The sequence below is a fragment of the Neofelis nebulosa genome, chromosome 1, assembly GCF_028018385.1.
Source record: "Neofelis nebulosa isolate mNeoNeb1 chromosome 1, mNeoNeb1.pri, whole genome shotgun sequence".
Classification (NCBI taxonomy): domain Eukaryota; kingdom Metazoa; phylum Chordata; class Mammalia; order Carnivora; family Felidae; genus Neofelis; species Neofelis nebulosa.
This window is the reverse complement of record NC_080782.1, coordinates 228,267,658-228,285,988: the sequence shown is the minus strand read 5'-3', so window position 1 is coordinate 228,285,988 and position 18,331 is coordinate 228,267,658. Positions and strand designations below refer to the sequence as shown.

General features: G+C 37.7%; 3 protein-coding genes across 24 annotated transcripts in view; 1 reads left to right on the top strand and 2 right to left on the bottom strand.

The window, feature by feature from the left end:
* ALG5 (ALG5 dolichyl-phosphate beta-glucosyltransferase) overlaps positions 1-525 on the bottom strand; it is a 43,914-nt gene extending 43,389 nt beyond the window's left edge. The window contains exon 1 of the mRNA XM_058687140.1: positions 393-525. Within this exon, the coding sequence (XP_058543123.1) occupies positions 393-458 (66 nt within the window). The 5' untranslated portion in view covers positions 459-525. The remainder of the gene's footprint in view (positions 1-392) is intronic.
* A 1,304-nt stretch (positions 526-1,829) lies between these two features.
* On the top strand, positions 1,830-9,010 carry EXOSC8 (exosome component 8). Its single transcript, XM_058687159.1, has 11 exons — positions 1,830-1,921; positions 3,018-3,054; positions 3,224-3,287; positions 4,286-4,359; positions 5,485-5,530; positions 6,239-6,344; positions 6,429-6,474; positions 7,169-7,265; positions 7,545-7,665; positions 8,121-8,227; positions 8,794-9,010. Exons 1-11 carry the CDS (start codon positions 1,905-1,907, stop codon positions 8,907-8,909), a joined length of 831 nt encoding a protein of 276 aa, XP_058543142.1. The 5' UTR covers positions 1,830-1,904; the 3' UTR covers positions 8,910-9,010.
* Positions 8,922-18,331, bottom strand: part of SUPT20H (SPT20 homolog, SAGA complex component) — a 45,106-nt gene continuing 35,696 nt past the window's right edge. For 18 of the 22 annotated variants that reach the window (XM_058686956.1, XM_058687036.1, XM_058686966.1 and 15 more), the window contains 4 exons: positions 16,239-16,358; positions 11,749-11,854; positions 10,185-10,288; positions 8,922-9,428 (listed from right to left, as the gene is read on the bottom strand). In XM_058686956.1, coding sequence (XP_058542939.1) covers positions 9,291-9,428; positions 10,185-10,288; positions 11,749-11,854; positions 16,239-16,358 — 468 coding nt within the window. In that variant the 3' untranslated portion in view covers positions 8,922-9,290. The remainder of the gene's footprint in view (positions 9,429-10,184; positions 10,289-11,748; positions 11,855-16,238; positions 16,359-18,331) is intronic. The other 4 variants (XM_058687015.1, XM_058687051.1, XM_058687026.1 and 1 more) reach the window with 1 other exon arrangement.

Genomic DNA, 18,331 nt, shown 5'->3' with positions numbered 1-18,331 from the left:
GGGCTCAAGACCTTCCTGGGTGGAGCCAGAACTGCATAGGCTGCAGGCCCGGGGGTGGGGGTGGGGGAGTCTTGGAGAGGTCGGGACAGATAGGGCGGGTGGACAGAGGTCCAGGGACCAGGGGACAAATGGAGACTGGTAAGCACGACCCCCAGTGAATAAGCGTACAAGACTCCGGGCATAGAGGGAGGTAAAGCTGCAAAGCAAAAATAAATACGGAAGAAAGGGTGTGTAGAATTCTAGGAGAAGGAATCCTTGGGTCAAGATTTGCGGGAAGCCTGGTGGAAAGGGACCCGGCGAAGAGTGGGCAATGCAGAGGAGATGCGTGCCGGCCGAGCCTCTAAGACAGCAGTGAGCCTGGGCCCGCGGCGATCCCCCATCCCTCTCCTCACCAGTATCAAGGCTGCGGCCGCCAGCGCCACGCCGAGCACCGCCAGCTGCAGCACCAGCGAAAGCATCCTCCATGCCCAGGTCGCCGCCTGCCCTACCAATTACCTACACACACGCGGAAGAGCCCCGGTGCAGCCCCGCCTCCAGCCGGCAGAGGGGCCGCGCAGGCCTGGCGCCCGCCGCCCACAGCGCCCTCTCGCGGCAAGGCGAGGAGAAGAACATGTAGTTCTTGGGAGCCGAGGTCAGCTGTGCAGGCGGGCCCTCTGTTCCACAGTAGGGTGGACAAAATCAGCAAGTAAAAATGCAGGATGTCCACTAACTTGAGTTTCAGATAAGCAATGAACAGTTTTTTGTTTTTTTTTTTTACATACTTGTTAAAATAAAATTCGCACACCATACAACCCACCCATTAAAAAAATTTTCGGTATATTACACGAGTTTTTAAAAACTGATACAACATAGGGGCGCCTGGGTGGCTCAGTCGGTTGAGCGTCCGACTTCGGCTCAGGTCGTGATCTCGCGGTTTGTGAGTTCGAGCCCCGCATCGGGCTCTGTGCTGACAGCTCAGAGCCTGGAGCCTGCTTCGGATTCTGTGTCTCGCTCTTTCTCTTACCCCCCCTGCTCACGCTCTGTCTCTCTCTGTCTCAAAAATAAAACATTAAAAATAATTTAAAAAAAACCTGATACAACATAAAATTTGCCATTTTAACGAATTTAAGTGTACACTAGTGTTACTAATTACATTCGCAATTTTCTGCATCCATCACCGCCATCTATTTCTAAAACATTCTTTGCTCCCCCACAGCCCCTGGTAACAACTAATAGCATGTATTGTTTGGGGTATACACACTGTACGTTAGCCAATTTGACAGTAAATTATATTTAAGGAAAACATTTTCTCTTTGTTTATCTGACATTCAAATTTAATCGGATGTCTTGTACCCTGTCTGGCAACCCTACCTAGGAGGGAGGGGGAGGTTTTGAGCCGCAACACAAGCCACTCCTTTGGAGCCTGCTCCCGGGACCTGCAAAGTATAACCTGGTGCGGATAGTGAGTGCACAGAAAGTTTATGTAATTCTCCAGTAACTAGAGCCGGGAGCCCTTTGCTTGGGAGGGGGCAAGCCCAGGGCCCAGCCTAAGACGGAGGCGGGAAAAGGACACAGACACTGTGGAATAATGCTCCACTCTTAATACTCAATTCTTGGCAGTAGGGTCGGTTTTCTCTTAAACTCTTGAACTACCAGACAGTTTCTAGAAAGATACACTCTCGTCTTCTCTGATGACAGATTCGTCAAAACGCGTCGAAGGGAAAGAAGAAGCCTAGGGGCGTTGCCGGGACAGAGAAGGTCGAAGCAAGGTGGGCCGAGAACCACCCGCGCCGCGCCAAGCCGGCTGCGTCTCAGGCAGCGGGAGGAGAGCGCAGGCGTCCTTGTCGAAAGTTTGGAGGCGGTGTAGGCGAGCGGTCGCGAGGCGCGGCGTTGCTCTGCGCAGGCGCACGCGCGCGGGCGGGAAGATGGCGGCCGGGTTCAAGTGAGTGTCGGCGGCCCGCGGGCGCGTGTTTGTACCCTGGCAGACGGAGGCTTCCTTTAACCCTTCGCTGGGATTTTTTCACCTGGAGGCCACCCTGCCATTTTCCCAAGTCCTTTTTCTAACGGAAGCAGGCGACGGGCGGAAGGACCTGGAGGTGGTCGTAGTGAAGGGAAAGCGGGCTTTCCCGCAGTGAGAGGGGAGATGGAAGGGACTGTGTACAGAGTTCAGTATCGGCTGCAAGCGCTTGTGTAGTGGACGCGCGGCCCCACCAGACACCGTCATAAATCTTTTAAAAAGTGTTGTATCAGAACCACATGCCACCCTATTCTCCCTCTCCTTGATTGATTTCTAAAAGACTGTGCCTTGTTCGGAAGGTTTTACTTAAGCCTCTTTTGTGCCAGTCTGGTGAAGCCTGTAGATTGTTGTCCTCAGAGTCAAGTTTTTAAATGGATAAGATATAGAAGATTCCAAAGGAAAACAATTATGTTGACACAGTTTTCTATTTGTATAAACTCTGAGTTCTTGATAGAGTGATAAATATATGCTTTTCGAAATGAACTTTCTTAAACAAGATCTAGTGGGGAGTATAGTAACAACTGGAATTTCAAAGTAACGAGTTCCCACACAACCTTCGACAACTCCAAAGTAAAACGAAAACGTTTAATCTCTGTGGTTGTTAAAGTTGCAGGCACTAATATTTTAATGAAGGCATAATTCATTTTTCATTTCATTATTGCCTATAGTCATAATTGAAGAACATGCTAAATTTCAGTTACAGGATAGTGCGAATACTTTTTTTTCTTATGCTTCGGAGCGAAACTGACATTATTAATATTTTAACAACTGGATGTATTAAAGATGTCCAAAGGTTTTGGGCTCCAACCTGTGATTGTTTAAGGTAGAGTTAAGGACAGCAGTTGAGTGTGATTGCTACTGGGAGAGTCCTAGCTGGCAAAGTAAACATCAGAATTCATGAAAGAAACTTACTTACAAACTGGGGAGATTTATGCTGCATGATCACATTAAGATCTTTGCCAGTTTCGGGATTTATGTTAAAACGCATTAACTTACCTCGATATATGATTCCATGTTTCAGAACTGTGGAACCCCTGGAGTATTACAGGAGATTTCTGGTGAGTAAAGCTGGTTTTGTACAGGTTGTATTGTATCTTTTGATAACAGTATCAGGTGCCTCTTTGGAAATTGACTTATATGAATTTATGAGGCTTAATGTGTTTTCCCTGGTGTGTGTAAAATACAAATGTAGATGTAATCTCCTTTCATGTAAATGTGTTTATTTAGAAAGAGAACTGCCGTCCAGATGGAAGAGAACTTGGTGAATTCAGAACCACAACTGTGAACATAGGTGAGGTATTTTCAGTTCTCAGATAGAATGAAGTTGCTTCAGTATTTTTCTTGTTTTTTTTTTTATGCTAGTATTTTTATTTGTAAAGTTTTTTTTTAAACTATCGTCTCAATTGATCTTTTTAAAATTTGAAGTTTTCCTTCCTTCAAAATCTCCAAGACATGGTTTTCTTTCTTTGTTAAAATGTTTATTTTTGAGAGAGAGAGAGAGAGAGAGAGAGAGAGAGACAGAGTGTGAGCAAGGGAGGGGTAGAGAGAGAGGGAGACTCAGAATCTCAAGCAGGCTCCAGGCTGTCAGCACAGAGCCCAGTGTGGGGCTTGAACTCACCAACCACGAGATCATGACCTGAGCTGAAGTCCAGTGCTCAACCGACTGAGCCACTCAGGTGCCCCGTTTTCTTTTCCTTTTTTTCTCTTCTTTTTAATGTCGGAGAGAGAGAGTCGGGAGGGGCAGAGAGAGAGGGAGAGAGACAGCCCCAAGCAGGCTCTGCCTTGTCAGGCGCTGTCAGCACAGAGCCAGATGTGGGGCTCAACATCTCATGAGGAGATTGACCAGAGCCGAGACCAGGAATCTGATGCTCAACCTACTGAGCAACCCAGATGCCCCACAAGACATGGTTTTCTCGTATGTCTTATACTTACTAAACTTTCTGTTGCAAACACAGAATTTTCCAGTTTAACCTGTATGACATTCCTAAGTTTTAGTCAGAGCCATTTAAACGGTATTTCAGCCGAATTCTATATCTAAGGGAATCCAATTATTTTGTGTTAAGAGATTTTTATCTGTACAACAGTTCTGTGACTGAATGAAATGATTAACTCAAATTCAAAGACAGGTGAATAATTCCTAAAACAGTAATTTTAAATAGTTACATTACTTAAAAAGGGCTTGAGGTATGAATACATACCTTAGTAAGAAACTGAGATACATAGCAAGAAAAATTATATGTAGAAAAGGAAAACTTTCTGTGAACTCTTCCATTTTGCTTATCTTTCCAGGTTCAATTAGTACTGCAGATGGTTCTGCTTTAGTGAAGCTGGGAAATACGACAGTAATTTGTGGAATTAAGGCGGTAGGTTTAATACATCTTACTGAGATTTGAATTATCGAATTAGCTTCATATACTTGTTAGATTGTAATTTACACTGATAATTCTGTTGATTAGGCAGTCAGCTGTCAGTTTTTTAGTATTTTTCATTTTCCAAGAGCTTTCACCTTTGATAATACTCAAAGTCTAATGACTTTTATGAACATTTGTCAGATGGACTGAAATGAAACTATTTTTTAAAATTTATTTTGAGAGAGAGAGAGGGAGAGAGCGAATGAGTGGGGGAGGGGCAGAGAGAGAGAGGGACAGACAGAATCCCAAGCAGGCTCTCCGCTGTGAGCACAGAGCCTGATGTGGGGCTTGAACCCATGAACCATGAGATCACGACCTGAGCTGAGATCAAGAGCCAGATGCTTAATCCACTGAGCCATGCAGGCACCTCTGAAATGAAACAATTTTTTAAATCCTCACTGCTTTTAAGTTTTTAAGAATTTGGTTGAGAAAGGGATTTTTGGTGACCTCCTGTTAGCCATTTAATCTGTGCAAATTGAAATTGCTCAAAAGAAAAGTTTGAGGGAGTAAGAGCTACTATTTACTGAGTACCTGTTGTGTTCCAGGCACCTTAAATTAGGTGCTTTATTACAAAATTACCAGTTTAATCATGAGAACAATCATTTGAGATCATGAACAATCGTAAATGATAAACAATCATTTATATGTGACTTGTCCAGGAACGTATCATAACTAGAGCTTAGATATAACTTCGACTCCAAAGCATGTACTTTTTCCAGTATACTGCACTGTTGAGTTTTTGGTTACTAAATGACTGGAAGAGGGTGGTGCAGAAACTCAATATGTATTTATAAAGAGCCCAGGTAATTATTTTTTTTTTTATTATTTTTTTGAGCCCAGGTAATTTTGGTAGCACTAGAGTGTAGGCAGCTATGTCATCCTGCCTTTTTATCTTGCAGACCTAATGTGAGGATTGGCTCCAGTGTCCATGTAGCCTGATGACTCCCAAAGCATAGTAGATGCTCTTGTAGTTAACTAGCTAAGGTGGTCTTTGCTGAAGGGTTCTCCAAGTGATTGCTAAAACTGTCTTCACAATTTGAGTAGCATCTTTCATAGAAAGTGTGTTTGCTTCTATAGGAATTTGCAGCACCACCAACAGATGCCCCTGATAAAGGATATGTTGGTAAGTTAAATGGTTTTGTAATTTTAATACAAATACTCTAACACATTTAATTCTGATCTTGCTAGTGTTAAGTCCTAGTAGTTGAGCTGAAGAAAATTTATGATTCAAAAATACATAGAAATGAAGCAGACATTGCTGAAAAGTTTTCTGTATTGTTTAGAAGATAGCCTAATAGCAAGAAAGAGAATTCTATAAAATTTTCAACTATGATCAGTTGTTTATATATTCAGATGTCAACCAAGAAAATAAAAATCTTAGGAGAGTTGCAATTACAAATGTTTATGTTTCCATAAAGATTCATTTATACCACTATGCAATTTTCTTCTTGCCTTCGACCATCTGTTTTTATGGTAGGAACCAACATTTTAAAAATGCAGGCAGCTGGGTAATGAGTAGAGTGCTATGTACTGTTACAGATTGAAGTATTTTGTTAAAAATATTTTTCTGAAGGATTTAGGATGATTGAGGCCTTAATAGATGCTTTGTATTTTTTTGGTATATTTGTGTGAGAAAAAAAGTTGGAAAATGTAAATTTTATTTTATCTAAGCCTAAGAATCTTAGACCAAAAACGAAATGATGTGTTAGTGTTTTCTACTTGGCCAATCCTAGCTTTGACCACCGTCACCTTTGCAGTGGATTAATAATGTCTTTAAGACTTCCATAAACCAGAGGTGAAGTTTAGTTCAAAGCTGCAGTGTTTCTTTCAGTTCCTAATGTGGATCTACCACCTCTGTGTTCGTCGAGATTTCGGTCTGGACCTCCTGGAGAAGAGGCCCAAGTGGCTAGCCAGTTCATTGCAGATGTCATTGAAAAGTAAGATCATTATAACATTTGACTGTCATTCATTTTCAGATAATTGTTGACCTTTAATTTATTGTACTTTATTATTAAATCAAGTTCACAGATAATTCAGAAAGAGGACTTATGCATTTCTCCAGGAAAGGTAAGATGAATAAAGCAGCTATGAGGTTTTATTAATTCTGAATTGTTTTTTGTGGGAAGAGAACAGGGGAATTAAAATAGTAGACCACAGTGGCCTCAGATACGAATGTCTTAAGCTGGAATTCAGCTTAAAAAAAAAATCAGGCTTACTCTGTAACATCTAAATAAACTATGTGGTTTATAAAAAAAAAAAAAAATTATTACCTGATTGTGAGCTACTTTTTGAGCTGAGGTAACTTTTAACACATAATGAGTTCACTGTTTATTTCATATAGAGTATTAATATCTGATCAGCCAACGTGTTTAGGGTAAATCTACACTATAAATTTTAAGTCTGTTTAAAAGTTAGAACTAAGTTGAATAGGATGTAGAGGCTTTTTGTATTTGTGGGAAAGTACATTTTGGATTTCATTTGGAACTTTCAAAAGCATTTCCTTCATCTGCTAATTTGTTTCTGTCGCCCTTGATGGAAATGTAGATATTGTTACCTGACAGCTTGATAGTTAAATGCCAGCTTTTACCAGACCTGTCTACTGTGTTTGGTTACTGGTTGTGTACTTCGTTAAGTTTTTAAGTTTTTGAGCCTTGAAGGTTATCATGCTGGTCTACCCAAGGGTTCTGTGTGGTTTTAAGTTGAAATACCATGTTCTAACCATCGGAAGGCTGTAATTTATACTCTGTAAACTCTGTTTTAGCTTTCTTGGGTTCTGTACTGTGATATCATTTGCCTGGACTATGATGGGAACATCTTGGATGCCTGTACATTTGCTTTGTTAGCAGCTTTAAAAAATGGTAAGCAACTTTAATAAAAGGGAATATTCCTTTTTATATATCAGGATATTTTCTGTTAAACGTTATCAATAAACTTTTTAAAGGTTTTTTGTTAAAATTTAGTGATGTTTCTAAATTAAAAACCATGTTTATATCCACTAAATTTACCTTAATTATCCTAAGATAATTTTTTTAAAAATATTTCTAGACAATTTAATGAGGGAAAAGTGAATTAACAAAGCATAGAAAGCTGTATTTATTAAACTACAGTGATTTACTTCACATATTTGCCTTTTCTAGTACAGCTACCAGAAGTTACTATAAATGAAGAAACTGCCTTAGCAGAAGTTAATTTAAAGAAGAAAAGTTATTTGAATATTAGAACTCATCCAGTTGCAACTTCTTTTGCTGTATTTGATGAGTAAGTTAATCAAATGTCTAAAAATATTGTGTATTCAAGGTAATTATGGACTGTTACTCAGCTTTCTAACTTTTCAGGAAGTGCCTAAGCTGACCATACATCCTAGTTTGCCTTGGACACCTAGATTTATAGCTGTTGTCCCCGCAGAATTATCAGCTAACACTTAACACTTTCAGCTCTCCCTACCTGTTCCTTGATTTCCTTATTCCTGTGTAATTAACCTTCAATTATTTCAGATTTACCTTAGGCTACCTTCTGTATTTACTACAGGTATTAAAGATTCTAACAAGTAGTAGAATATTAGGTTGCTATTAACTTTTCTGGTTTCCTAACAGTTCTTTCTAGTGTTTGTATCTGACATTAATACCTAAGCTAAAAGGCAAGTAGTGATTTTATTCTTTACAAATGAAATTTGTTCCGTGGATTGATAATTTATACTTTTTTTTTAAAAATAGCACTCTGCTCATAGTTGACCCTACTGGAGAGGAGGAACATCTGGCAACAGGAACCTTAACAGTAGTAATGGATGAGGAAGGCAAACTATGTTGTCTTCACAAACCAGGTATGTTCCTCCCATTCAGTCCTTTAATTCTTTTTTTTTTTTTAATGTTTATTTTTGAGAGACAGAGTCCAAGTGGAGGAGGGGTAGAGAGAGAGGGAAACACAGAATCCGAAGCAGGATCCAGGCTCTGAGCTGTCAGCACAGAGCCCTAATGTGGGGCGGGGCTCAAACTCATGAACCATGAGATCATGACCTGAAGTTGGTTAAGGATGCTTAACCAACTGAGTCACCCAGGTGCTCCCCCCCCCCATTCAGTCCTTTAACATGTAAAGTAAAAACTCAATGTGAGCTTCTTTGTATTAGAGAGGGCCAAATGGAATGTTTTGTTGTTTGGTAATACAAGTTACTGTGGTTTCTTGGTTATCTCAAATTCCTTACATTTCTATATGTATGTCTACCATGGTTCTTAAGGTATGCATCAGAATCATTTGCAGGTCTTGTTAAAACAAAACCTCAAATCTTGAGACAGTCTCACTGGCTTGCATTATTGAATTTTTTGTTTTATAACTTGATATTGATTTTTGTAAGTAAAACATCTTAAAAGTGTTGGCACAACAATTTTTCAGGTGGAAGTGGGCTGACTGGAGCTAAACTTCAGGACTGTATGAGCCGAGCAGTTACCAGACACAAAGAAGTAAAAAAGCTAATGGATGAAGTAATTAAGAGTATGAAACCCAAATAAACCACCACCACATTTTCAAAACGGATTTGTAAAAACTGTATTTGTTACACTGTGCACAAACCTTTTATACTAAATAAATATCAAACTACATTCTTCTGAAAGATGTTTCTAGTATTTCTTAGGTCACTTCCACATGTATTATGTACAGTGAAACCATTTTTAAAAAGCAGTAACTTAGGCAAACCAACCCTAATGGTTCATTAGACCATCTCCCTGTTTTTACTTAAAAATGCTAGGGTTGTGCTTCTGTATAAAGTTTGTACATCTAGCAATGTAAAATACTGACATTTAAAAAAAACAAAACCAAAAAATGAAGTAGAAACTCAGAATCCTTTTGATTCAATGCTCTTAATGGTTTTAAAAAAGAAAAAAAAGCAAGACTCAGAATTTTGGAGTGGTTGGCGTGCCTCTCTTCATTTTACTTTTTGACTGGCTGCCTGTATGCCGATGACGATGTAGCTGAGCTGTTTGTGCTGCTGCTGCTGCCATAGCCATTTGATGCTGCAAGAATCGCAACTGCTGCAGAAGGGAGGGAGAAAAAAGTCAAGTTACGTTAAGTGTAGGCAGGTATAGAAAGGTGCTTTTCCTGAGAGATGAAAACAAAACTGAAAGGGAGAAAGCACCAAGATAACGAAAAGGGACTATACCACACTGAGACAATGCACAGTCAAACAGCACCAGTGGCACAGAAGCCTGCTGAGGGCTTTAAAAATGGTTCTTGGTAAACTTTAAAAATATTTCTGTTACTTTGCCCCGCCAGTCTATATTGTAGTAACTCAGCAACTTCAGTTACACTATTTTGTTGTAGGATAGTTTATAGCAATATAAAACCACCCTGCATATCAGAGAATCAACTATAATATGCTGACTTCCTACAATCCTGGAATAACATTTTCCTAAAACAGGTATGACATTTACTAACAGGAACACTGGTATACTTGCCTTTTTCTGCAGTACAGTATCAAAAAGTTAACCTTTGGCACTTAACAGCTGTCTGTTTCAAAATCTACTGGAAACTACAAAATGTAGGTTATTGTGCCACCAGCACTTCATGAGAGATTTTAAATTAGGAAGAGTATGGCTTAAATGTACAAATTATGTTCCATGCTCCAAGCTGACTAGCTAAAATGTCAGACTTTGAAGTAAAATTTGCTAAATTATTTATCTACTACCTTATAGTCTTAAAAGACAGTAAAATAAAACTAAAGGTATGTTAAGGTACTTTTGGAGCAGAGTATCTTTAAAAATGTAATCAGAGTGAAGTTGCTGGATTACTTGTATCTGTTGCTGCTGCTGTTGAAAGGCAGAGGAGAGCTGGAATCTCTGCTGAGGAAGGCTTTGCTCAGGTCTGTTCTCGGCAGAGCCAAGCTGAGACAACACTACAGAGAGGAGAAGGGGAAAGCAGGCCAGTCAAAAAGTTTGAAGGCTACCAGGGTTAGAAAAGGACAACACAGAAAATGAAATAATAGAAAAGTTATCAGTATGATTAATCTTAAGTATCAAATCACAGACATTTCAGAATAAATTTAGTATAGTCTCCTGTTAGTTGAGGGTACCAATGATTATAAAATTTCCTGGATATGAAAGGGAAGGGAGTGCCCACGTGACAAAGCACTGTATCCCTCCTCTTAAATTTCAATGAAATTTGATATTAGTGCTATTTTGTTGAGAAGACTTTCTTGCAAAATGTAAAATACAGTATGTACTTTAAAATATAGTCAGTGAAGTAGGAAAAGGGGTGGGAGAAGTCCAATCTACTAGTCTGATGAAACTGGTGGACCAGTGCTTTAAACAAAAGATGCTGCAATGAGTTTACACTACTAACAATGGTGATTAACTGAGACTGCATTCATTATTCCATTTCTTTCCAAGCTGAGTGGGGCCAGAGTAATCAGTTCAACCCTCTCAATGTACAGATGAAATTCCAGGCCAAAATGTAATCAAAAGTAATCATTGGCAGGGCTAACGCTACAAACATTCGATGATTTTTCAGCCTAGATTCTTTCCAATAATGTATACGACAGCCATTTTAGGAAATTTATAACTTGGGTGCTAAAAGGTTTATGGTCACAAATTTCCATCTGGAAATTCACCAGCTGTAAATAGGACATTATGTAAGACCTTGCTTACTCTAAATTCAGACACTGGGAGTTGTATATAGATAGAGGACAGTGAGCCCAGTGACAATTCGAAATGTTGATGGTATGTTCATTTACTCAATACTCAAACTCTATCATAGGTTACTTACACATGTGGCTTTGTGATTTTAATGAAATGCAAAGTTATAATTACTGTCTTTAAGTGACAAGATATTTTCATTAGAGGTAAATCTTTGGTTCACCATTTATTGCCAGAAGTGGTGAACAGTTATTTAGGATAATCTCAACTTTTTTTTTTAACTGATGGTAAAAGTGGCTTATAAAGTTATTTCTGACCATTAAGTCTTAATTCACACAACTGCAAGCTACCAAAATGATTCAAAAGATTATGCAATCGAGAAAAATGCAGTCTCAATAATAACTCAGAAGAACTGAAGACTTAATAGCTTTGGTAGCTTCCTAGTAAGTTGGGTAATTGTGTAAAATTTTGCTAACAAACTGTAATGTGAGTAAAACACAACTGCTGTTAATGTATGTTGGTAAAAATACTTTTAATCAACTGTCAAATTAAAAAAAACTCAGACGGCTATCAATTGACTTAATAGTTCATGCATTAAATAGAATATATTTTTTCCCCAGTCACTGCTTGTAACAGAAGGAAAATTAAAATACTGAGTGAGATCCCCAAGTGATCAGTTATTTTTAGTAAATTCAACATATGAAGGTATGAAGATACCAACCAGCTGCCTGTGACTGCATGAAACTTCCTACTCCAGCAAGGTTAATAACAGCAGCGTGCTGAGCAGATAAGGCCTGTTCTTGACTGGTAGAACCTTGTTCAGAACCCTGAATTAAAAAATGATACATGACTTGTACAGAAAGAAAAACAATTTGAATCAGTGAAAATTTTTTTTTCTTGTACGAGGAAAAATACCAACATTAAGACTACATCTTGTAAAAAGAATAACATAAAAAAATATTTCAAACATATTTAGAATTAGCAAGAATAAAAATGTGCTATTTCTTTTTAATTTTCAAATAAGCTCTATGCCCAATATGGGGCATGACATCATGACCCAAAGATCAAGAGTCACATGCTGTCTTACTACTGGCACTCAGTATGTCGTCATATTTTGAAAGCAAAAAAAAAAACAAACAAAAAACAAAAAAAAAACCAACATAATTTCCCAGAATTGATTCTTTATTGGTTTGTTTGATGCTGTATTAATAATTCCTAAGCTTTCTATAAAGCTTCATCAAAACTATTTTTTAAAGCTTAAAACTCTGTGCAATGTAGTTCTAGAATTTTTCTTTCCTTTTTTTTAAGTACCAGAATTTCTAATGATCACAATGAAAAAAGGAAATAAAGAGACAAAAAAAGAAAACTGTCTTTATTTGCAAATGGCATGACTATCTAAAAGGAAAATCATAAAGAATTTACAAAAAAGCTCCTAAAACTAATAAATGAGTTCAGTAAGATTTCAGAATATAAGATCAACATACAAAAATAAATTTTATATACTATTAGTGAACATGTGGAAACCTGAAATTTAAAGAAGTACCTACCATTTACAACTCAAAAAAACAAAAACAAAAACCCACTTTGGTATAAATCTACAAAACATATATAGGACTTATATGCTGAAAGGTAGCTGATTTTGGCTTAGGTAGAGACAGTTCCGTGTTCATGGACTAGAAAATTCACACAGTAAAGATGGTAAAGTCACTCTCAAACTGACGTATGGGTTTAAATTCAATTTCTTTAAAAATCTCATTTTTCCTCCCCTGCCCCCCCAGCCCCTTATCTATAGACAGGATAATTCTAAAATTTGTACGGAGGGGCGTCTGGGTGGCTCAGTCGGTTAAGCGTCTGGCTTCGGCTCAGGTCATGATCTCGCGGTCCATGAGTTCGAGCCCCGCACTCAGAGCCTGGAGCCTGTTTCAGATTCTGTGTCTCCCTCTCTCTCTGACCCTCCCCCATTCATGCTCTGTCTCTCTCTGTCTCAAAAATAAATAAACGTTAAAAAAATTTTTTTTTTTTAAATAAAATTTTTACGTAAAGGCAAAAGATCTGGAATAGCTAAGCAATTTTGAAAAACAAAATAGGAGGAAAACCTTTGCCTGATTTTAAGATTTCCCATATAGCTTACACAGATCAAGACAGAGTGGTACCAGCACAGGGACAGAAACATAGATAAGTGGAAAAGAATAGAGAATACAAAGAGCCATGCAAATTCATCTTTACAAAGGTGCAAAAGTAATTAAACCTATGAAGATGGCGTTTTCAACAAACAGTGCTGTAGAAATTGGACAATGTTCCCTCTTTGTCCCCCACCAATGTGGACCTAAGTCTTATACCTGACACAAAAACTGACTGGAAATGGATCACAGATTTAAATGAAAAGTTATAAAGGTGTTAGAAGACAACACGGGAGAAAATCTTTGGGGTCTAGGGTGGGGTGAGGCATTCCTAGACATAATACATAAAGCATAGTCTATAAAAGAAATAAACTGATAACTCAGACATCACCAAAACTAAAAACTTTTGTTCTGAAAGACTTTGGTACCACCAAAAATAGTGTTTGAAATAACATTTTAGTAAACAACATTAATTCAAACATTTCAAAAACGTTGTAAGACATTTATCTTCAAGGGACTTCCCTAGATACTGCACAGAAGAGCACAGAACTGACAGAAGAGGACCCTCTTGAACTTGGAACTCTGCTCATGAAATAAATAGGAATAAGAAAAACAGATTACATTACTTCTATAACAAATCTATCCTAAAACAAAGGAAAACTCCCCAAATATAACTCCCCAAAACTTCCACCCAACTAGCACAACTTCTCCTAAAAACACCCTACAGTGTTAAACAGAACTGTAAGACAAAAACCACAAGATCATTGAAAAGAAAAACTCAAAAAACTTGAGAGAACTGAAAAATACATGTTTTCGCAACACAATGGAATTAAAATAGGAAGCAATTACAGAAAGTTATCTGGAAAATTCTCAAATATGTGGAAATCAAATTGCACACATCTAAACAACCCATGGACTTAAAGAATTCATGAGGGACATTACAGAATTCTCTCTGATGAATGAAAATGAAAGCACATACATCAAAATTTCTGGAAAGCAGCTCAAACACTACTGGAGAAAGAAATTTATAACACTGTTTATTTTAGAAAAGAAAGGCTGCAACTCAATAATCTAAGCTCCTACCTTAAGAAACTAGGAAAAAAGGAGCAAATTAAAACTACAATGCAGGAAATTATTCCAGAAATAAAGACCTGAAGATACACATTAAAAGGGCCCATAGGAAAGGATGGAAAGATAAATTCTGACAGTTTCAGACTTTAAAGATAAAAACAAATTTTCAGGGTTTCTAGGCAATATTCTGCAGTTAACTTACAACAAACAGCAAGGTAATTGTAACTAGTGTCAGACTTTCCAAAAACCTACAAAGCAAGTGAACAGTGGGCAGCATTTTCAACAAATTAAAACTATAGAACTCTCAGAAGAAAACTTAAAAGCTTCACAACACTTGATCTGGCAAAGATTTCAATATGACATACCAAAAACACAAGCAGCAAAAGTAAAAATAGGTAAGTCGGGACTACATCAAAATTAAACCCTTCTGGGCATCAAAAGATAATCAAAAGAGTGAAAAAGTGACCCATGGAGTAGAAGAAAGTATGTGCAAATTATATACTTGATAAAGGATTAATAAGAATTTCTGTAACTCACGAACAACAAAACCCCCAAAAAACCTGATTTAAAAAATGGGCGAAAGGAGCTGAGTAAACATTTCTCCAAAGAAGATATATAAATGATGAGAGCAATACATGAAAAGATGTTCAACAGCACTAATCACTAGGGAAACACAAATCACAAGGAGAGATTACCTCACATTTATTAGGATGGCTACTATTTTAAAAAAGCCCAGAAAATAACAAGTGTTGAAACCTGTTAGGATGTGGAGAAACAAACTTTGTGCACTGCTGTGGAGAATATAAAATCGTATAGCCTTATGGAAAACAGTGTGCAGGTCCCTCAAAAATTAAAAATCCTACTCCTGGGGATTATTCACAAGAACTGAAAGCAGGGACTTGAAGAGCTATTTGTACACCCATGTTCACAGCAGTATTTATCACCGCCAAATGATGGAAGTAATTCATGTGTCCACTGACAGATGGAAGAAACAAAATGTGTGTGTGGGTGTGTACAGGTATCTCGAGATCTATGGAATATCCACAATGGAATTCCACAATGGAATATTATTCAGCCTTAAAAAGTACAGAAATCCTGACACACTAAAACACGGATGAACCTGGAGGACATGACGGTAGTGAAATAAGCCAGTCACCGAAAGACAAATACTGTCTACAGCAGTCAAACACAGAGAAACAAAGTAGTTGTCAGGACTCGGGAAGGGAATTGGGGAATTATTGTCTAATGGACACAGAGTTTCAGTTTTGCAAGATGAAAATGCTCTGGAGATTGGTGCATGACAATATAAGTATACTTAACACTACTTAAGATGTGCATTTAAAATGACTGAAAACAGCAAATTATGTATTACGTGTATTTTATCACAATTAAAAAACAAATGCAAATCAATTTTTCTATCCAGCCAAGTAATCCTTCATGAGTTAAAGAATAAAGAAAAATTGTTTTGAATGTGCCCTTCCTGAGAGTCTATTAGAGGATGAGCTTTTTACCCAACCAAGACTTGACTGGGGAATCTTTGTGCACTAAGAGAAAACTCTGGGCGGTAGGACCCAAAAATCAGTATTTTTAGTTCCCAGATCATTCCAAAAGTACAGCAAACGTTCAGAAAAACATGCAGTTTCTCCTAATTTAACTTACTGCAGCTATTATTCAATCTCATTCTGTTTAACAACATATAAATATTTATTTGTGTGTCTCTTCCCTCTGTCCTAAGCTTCATAACAACAGGGACATCTCTATTCCAACAGAGACAAAAAATACTGTACACAGAAGATTGATGACTAGGCAAAAGTGCATGGGCAATAGGAGCAGAAAGAGGATTTGAAATAGGCACCCAGTAACTCATCACTACTACTGCTAATAAAGAAAAGCAGAATAAGAACTGTTTGAACAAACTAAAAGCACATCAAATATGCCTGAAATATACCAAAAAAAAAAAAAAAAAAGAAAGTTGGCAGTTCTGTAAGACAAAGCCAATGGAGGGCTAGGAAGTACATACCTGCTCTCCTGGCTGCTGAGGACTGGAAGTGGTGGGCTGCTGAGGCTGCTGTGGCGTAAACTGAGAAAGCTGCTGTTGCTGCTGCTGCAGAGTGTTAAAAATGAGTGAACCACCTGGAAGCTATTAAAGAAGAACTAATTAGCTGATTTCGTATTATTTAAATTTCTTTATTCCATACATACTTTGGGAACATTCACTGTGTATCAGGCATTTTTCTCTGGATTGAAGAAAACAGGTGAACAAAAACCAAACCAAACCAATATCCCTGCCTTTAGAGAAAATCTAAAAACAATTTTTAAGTGCTACGGCTTTGGGCTCTCAAATATGTAAATAATCTCAAACATGTATTTATCTGCTTCAGGTTAATAGTTAGCTATCCAAATATACATTGAACTCTTCTTACACATCAATATAAAACAGCATCAAATGACTACAAAGTATAAAGGAAACTAGTGATCAGAGACACACATTAAGAAAACTTCTTTAATTTGTTCTAGCTTTATGAAAACCCAGCATGCATGGATTCTTATGTAACACAGTAGGGAATTTCAAAGCTGTAAAGGAAGTGCATTAGATACCCATATTTTTAGTTTGGAGGTACTACTCGCTGCTCTGTCGTTACATTATCTAAAATACTCCAAAAAACAAACCAAACCAAACACCCCAAAGCACTTGTTAAAGCACCCAGAAAACTCCATGTTAAAAATTACAACTATGGTTTCCAAATGCATCATGAAACAAATGGTTTTTCCATTTATTCTATAGGGGTTTAAGTTATAGTAGTCCCCGTTTATACATGGTTTGCTTTCCCCAGTTTTAGTTACTACAGTCAACTGTAGTCCACAAGCCGATGAGCCTCCTGATATGGTCAGGTCAAAAGTGGCCTAATGCTATGTCACAATGCCTACATCATTCGCCTCCCTTCATCTCATCACATAGGCATTTTATCATCTCACATCACAAGAAGGGTAAGTATAGTACAATAAAATATTTTGAGAGAGGAACCATATTTACATAACTAATAGTACGCTGTACTATTGTAACTGTTCTATTAGTTACTGTTAATCTCTTACTGTGTCTAATTCATAAATTAAACTTCATTGTAGGAACTGTTAAAATAAAGGGAAGCCTAACTAGAGTTAGGAGGCTCAATGTCATTTATAGGAAGATTGTCAATTATAAGACAGACCCCAACAAAAGAATCCTCAACAGGAAAGAATTATCAGTGACAGTTACTGGGATGCATACTACATCTCCTACAAGAAATCAACCACCCTGAAACTCATCCAAAGAGAAGCTGTCATTACCCTGAACTTTTCTCATTTGGACTTCATTCAGAACAACCTTTTCCAACTTCCTCCTCCATCATAAAATAACATTCCTCTCCTTCATCTGTTGAACTTGCCTATGGTTTTGTCATAGCTTGCTTGGCCCAAAGAGCAATTTTCTGTTATACCCAAATAAACCCATTTTGTTGGTAAAATACCTGACAGTTTTATCTTTAAGGTTAACAGTATGATGTATTAGAAAAAACAATATATACAGGGTTTCAGTACTATCCATGTTTTAGGGATCTACTGGGGGTCTTGAAACATTATCTCCTGTGGATAATGGGGGACTACTGTGTAAGCACACTGAAGTCCTTATGAGAAAGTCTGAGCAAATAAACACCCAGCTATAGAACTGTTAGATCTGCATAGTCAAAAAAAAAAAAAAAAAGTGTAAGTCAAAATCTCTAAACCCAGTACAGCTCATCGTTAGACAAATTTGGAAATTTGAACATAGCCTAAGCCAACTGTTTCTTCCTATGTCAGGTAATAAATGTAGCAAAACATAACGTATAAAGTGGCCTTGTTCCTTATTATTAGTGCTATTAAGGAATATGCAGGCAGGAAAGCTGGCTAAATAAACCAATGTGATTACATTCTGTAAATACACTGTCTGCATCTTGTGTAAGAAATATTTTTTTAAGTTTTGGCTTAAAATACATTTCCTGATTTGTTTCTTATTCCTGAATACCAGGTTGGGTTGATTTGTCTGGTTCTCTTATTTCCCAATAATCCAAAACTCCGCTATTTTATGTCCAGACATTT

What these genes read in the sequence shown, in the direction of transcription:
- EXOSC8 (XM_058687159.1), top strand. An exon ending in TAATTTGTGGAATTAAGGCG is followed by an intron (nt 4,360 to 5,484) that starts GTAGGTTTAATA and finishes TTGCTTCTATAG; the next exon opens with GAATTTGCAGCACCACCAAC. An exon ending in CCCTGATAAAGGATATGTTG is followed by an intron (nt 5,531 to 6,238) that starts GTAAGTTAAATG and finishes TGTTTCTTTCAG; the next exon opens with TTCCTAATGTGGATCTACCA.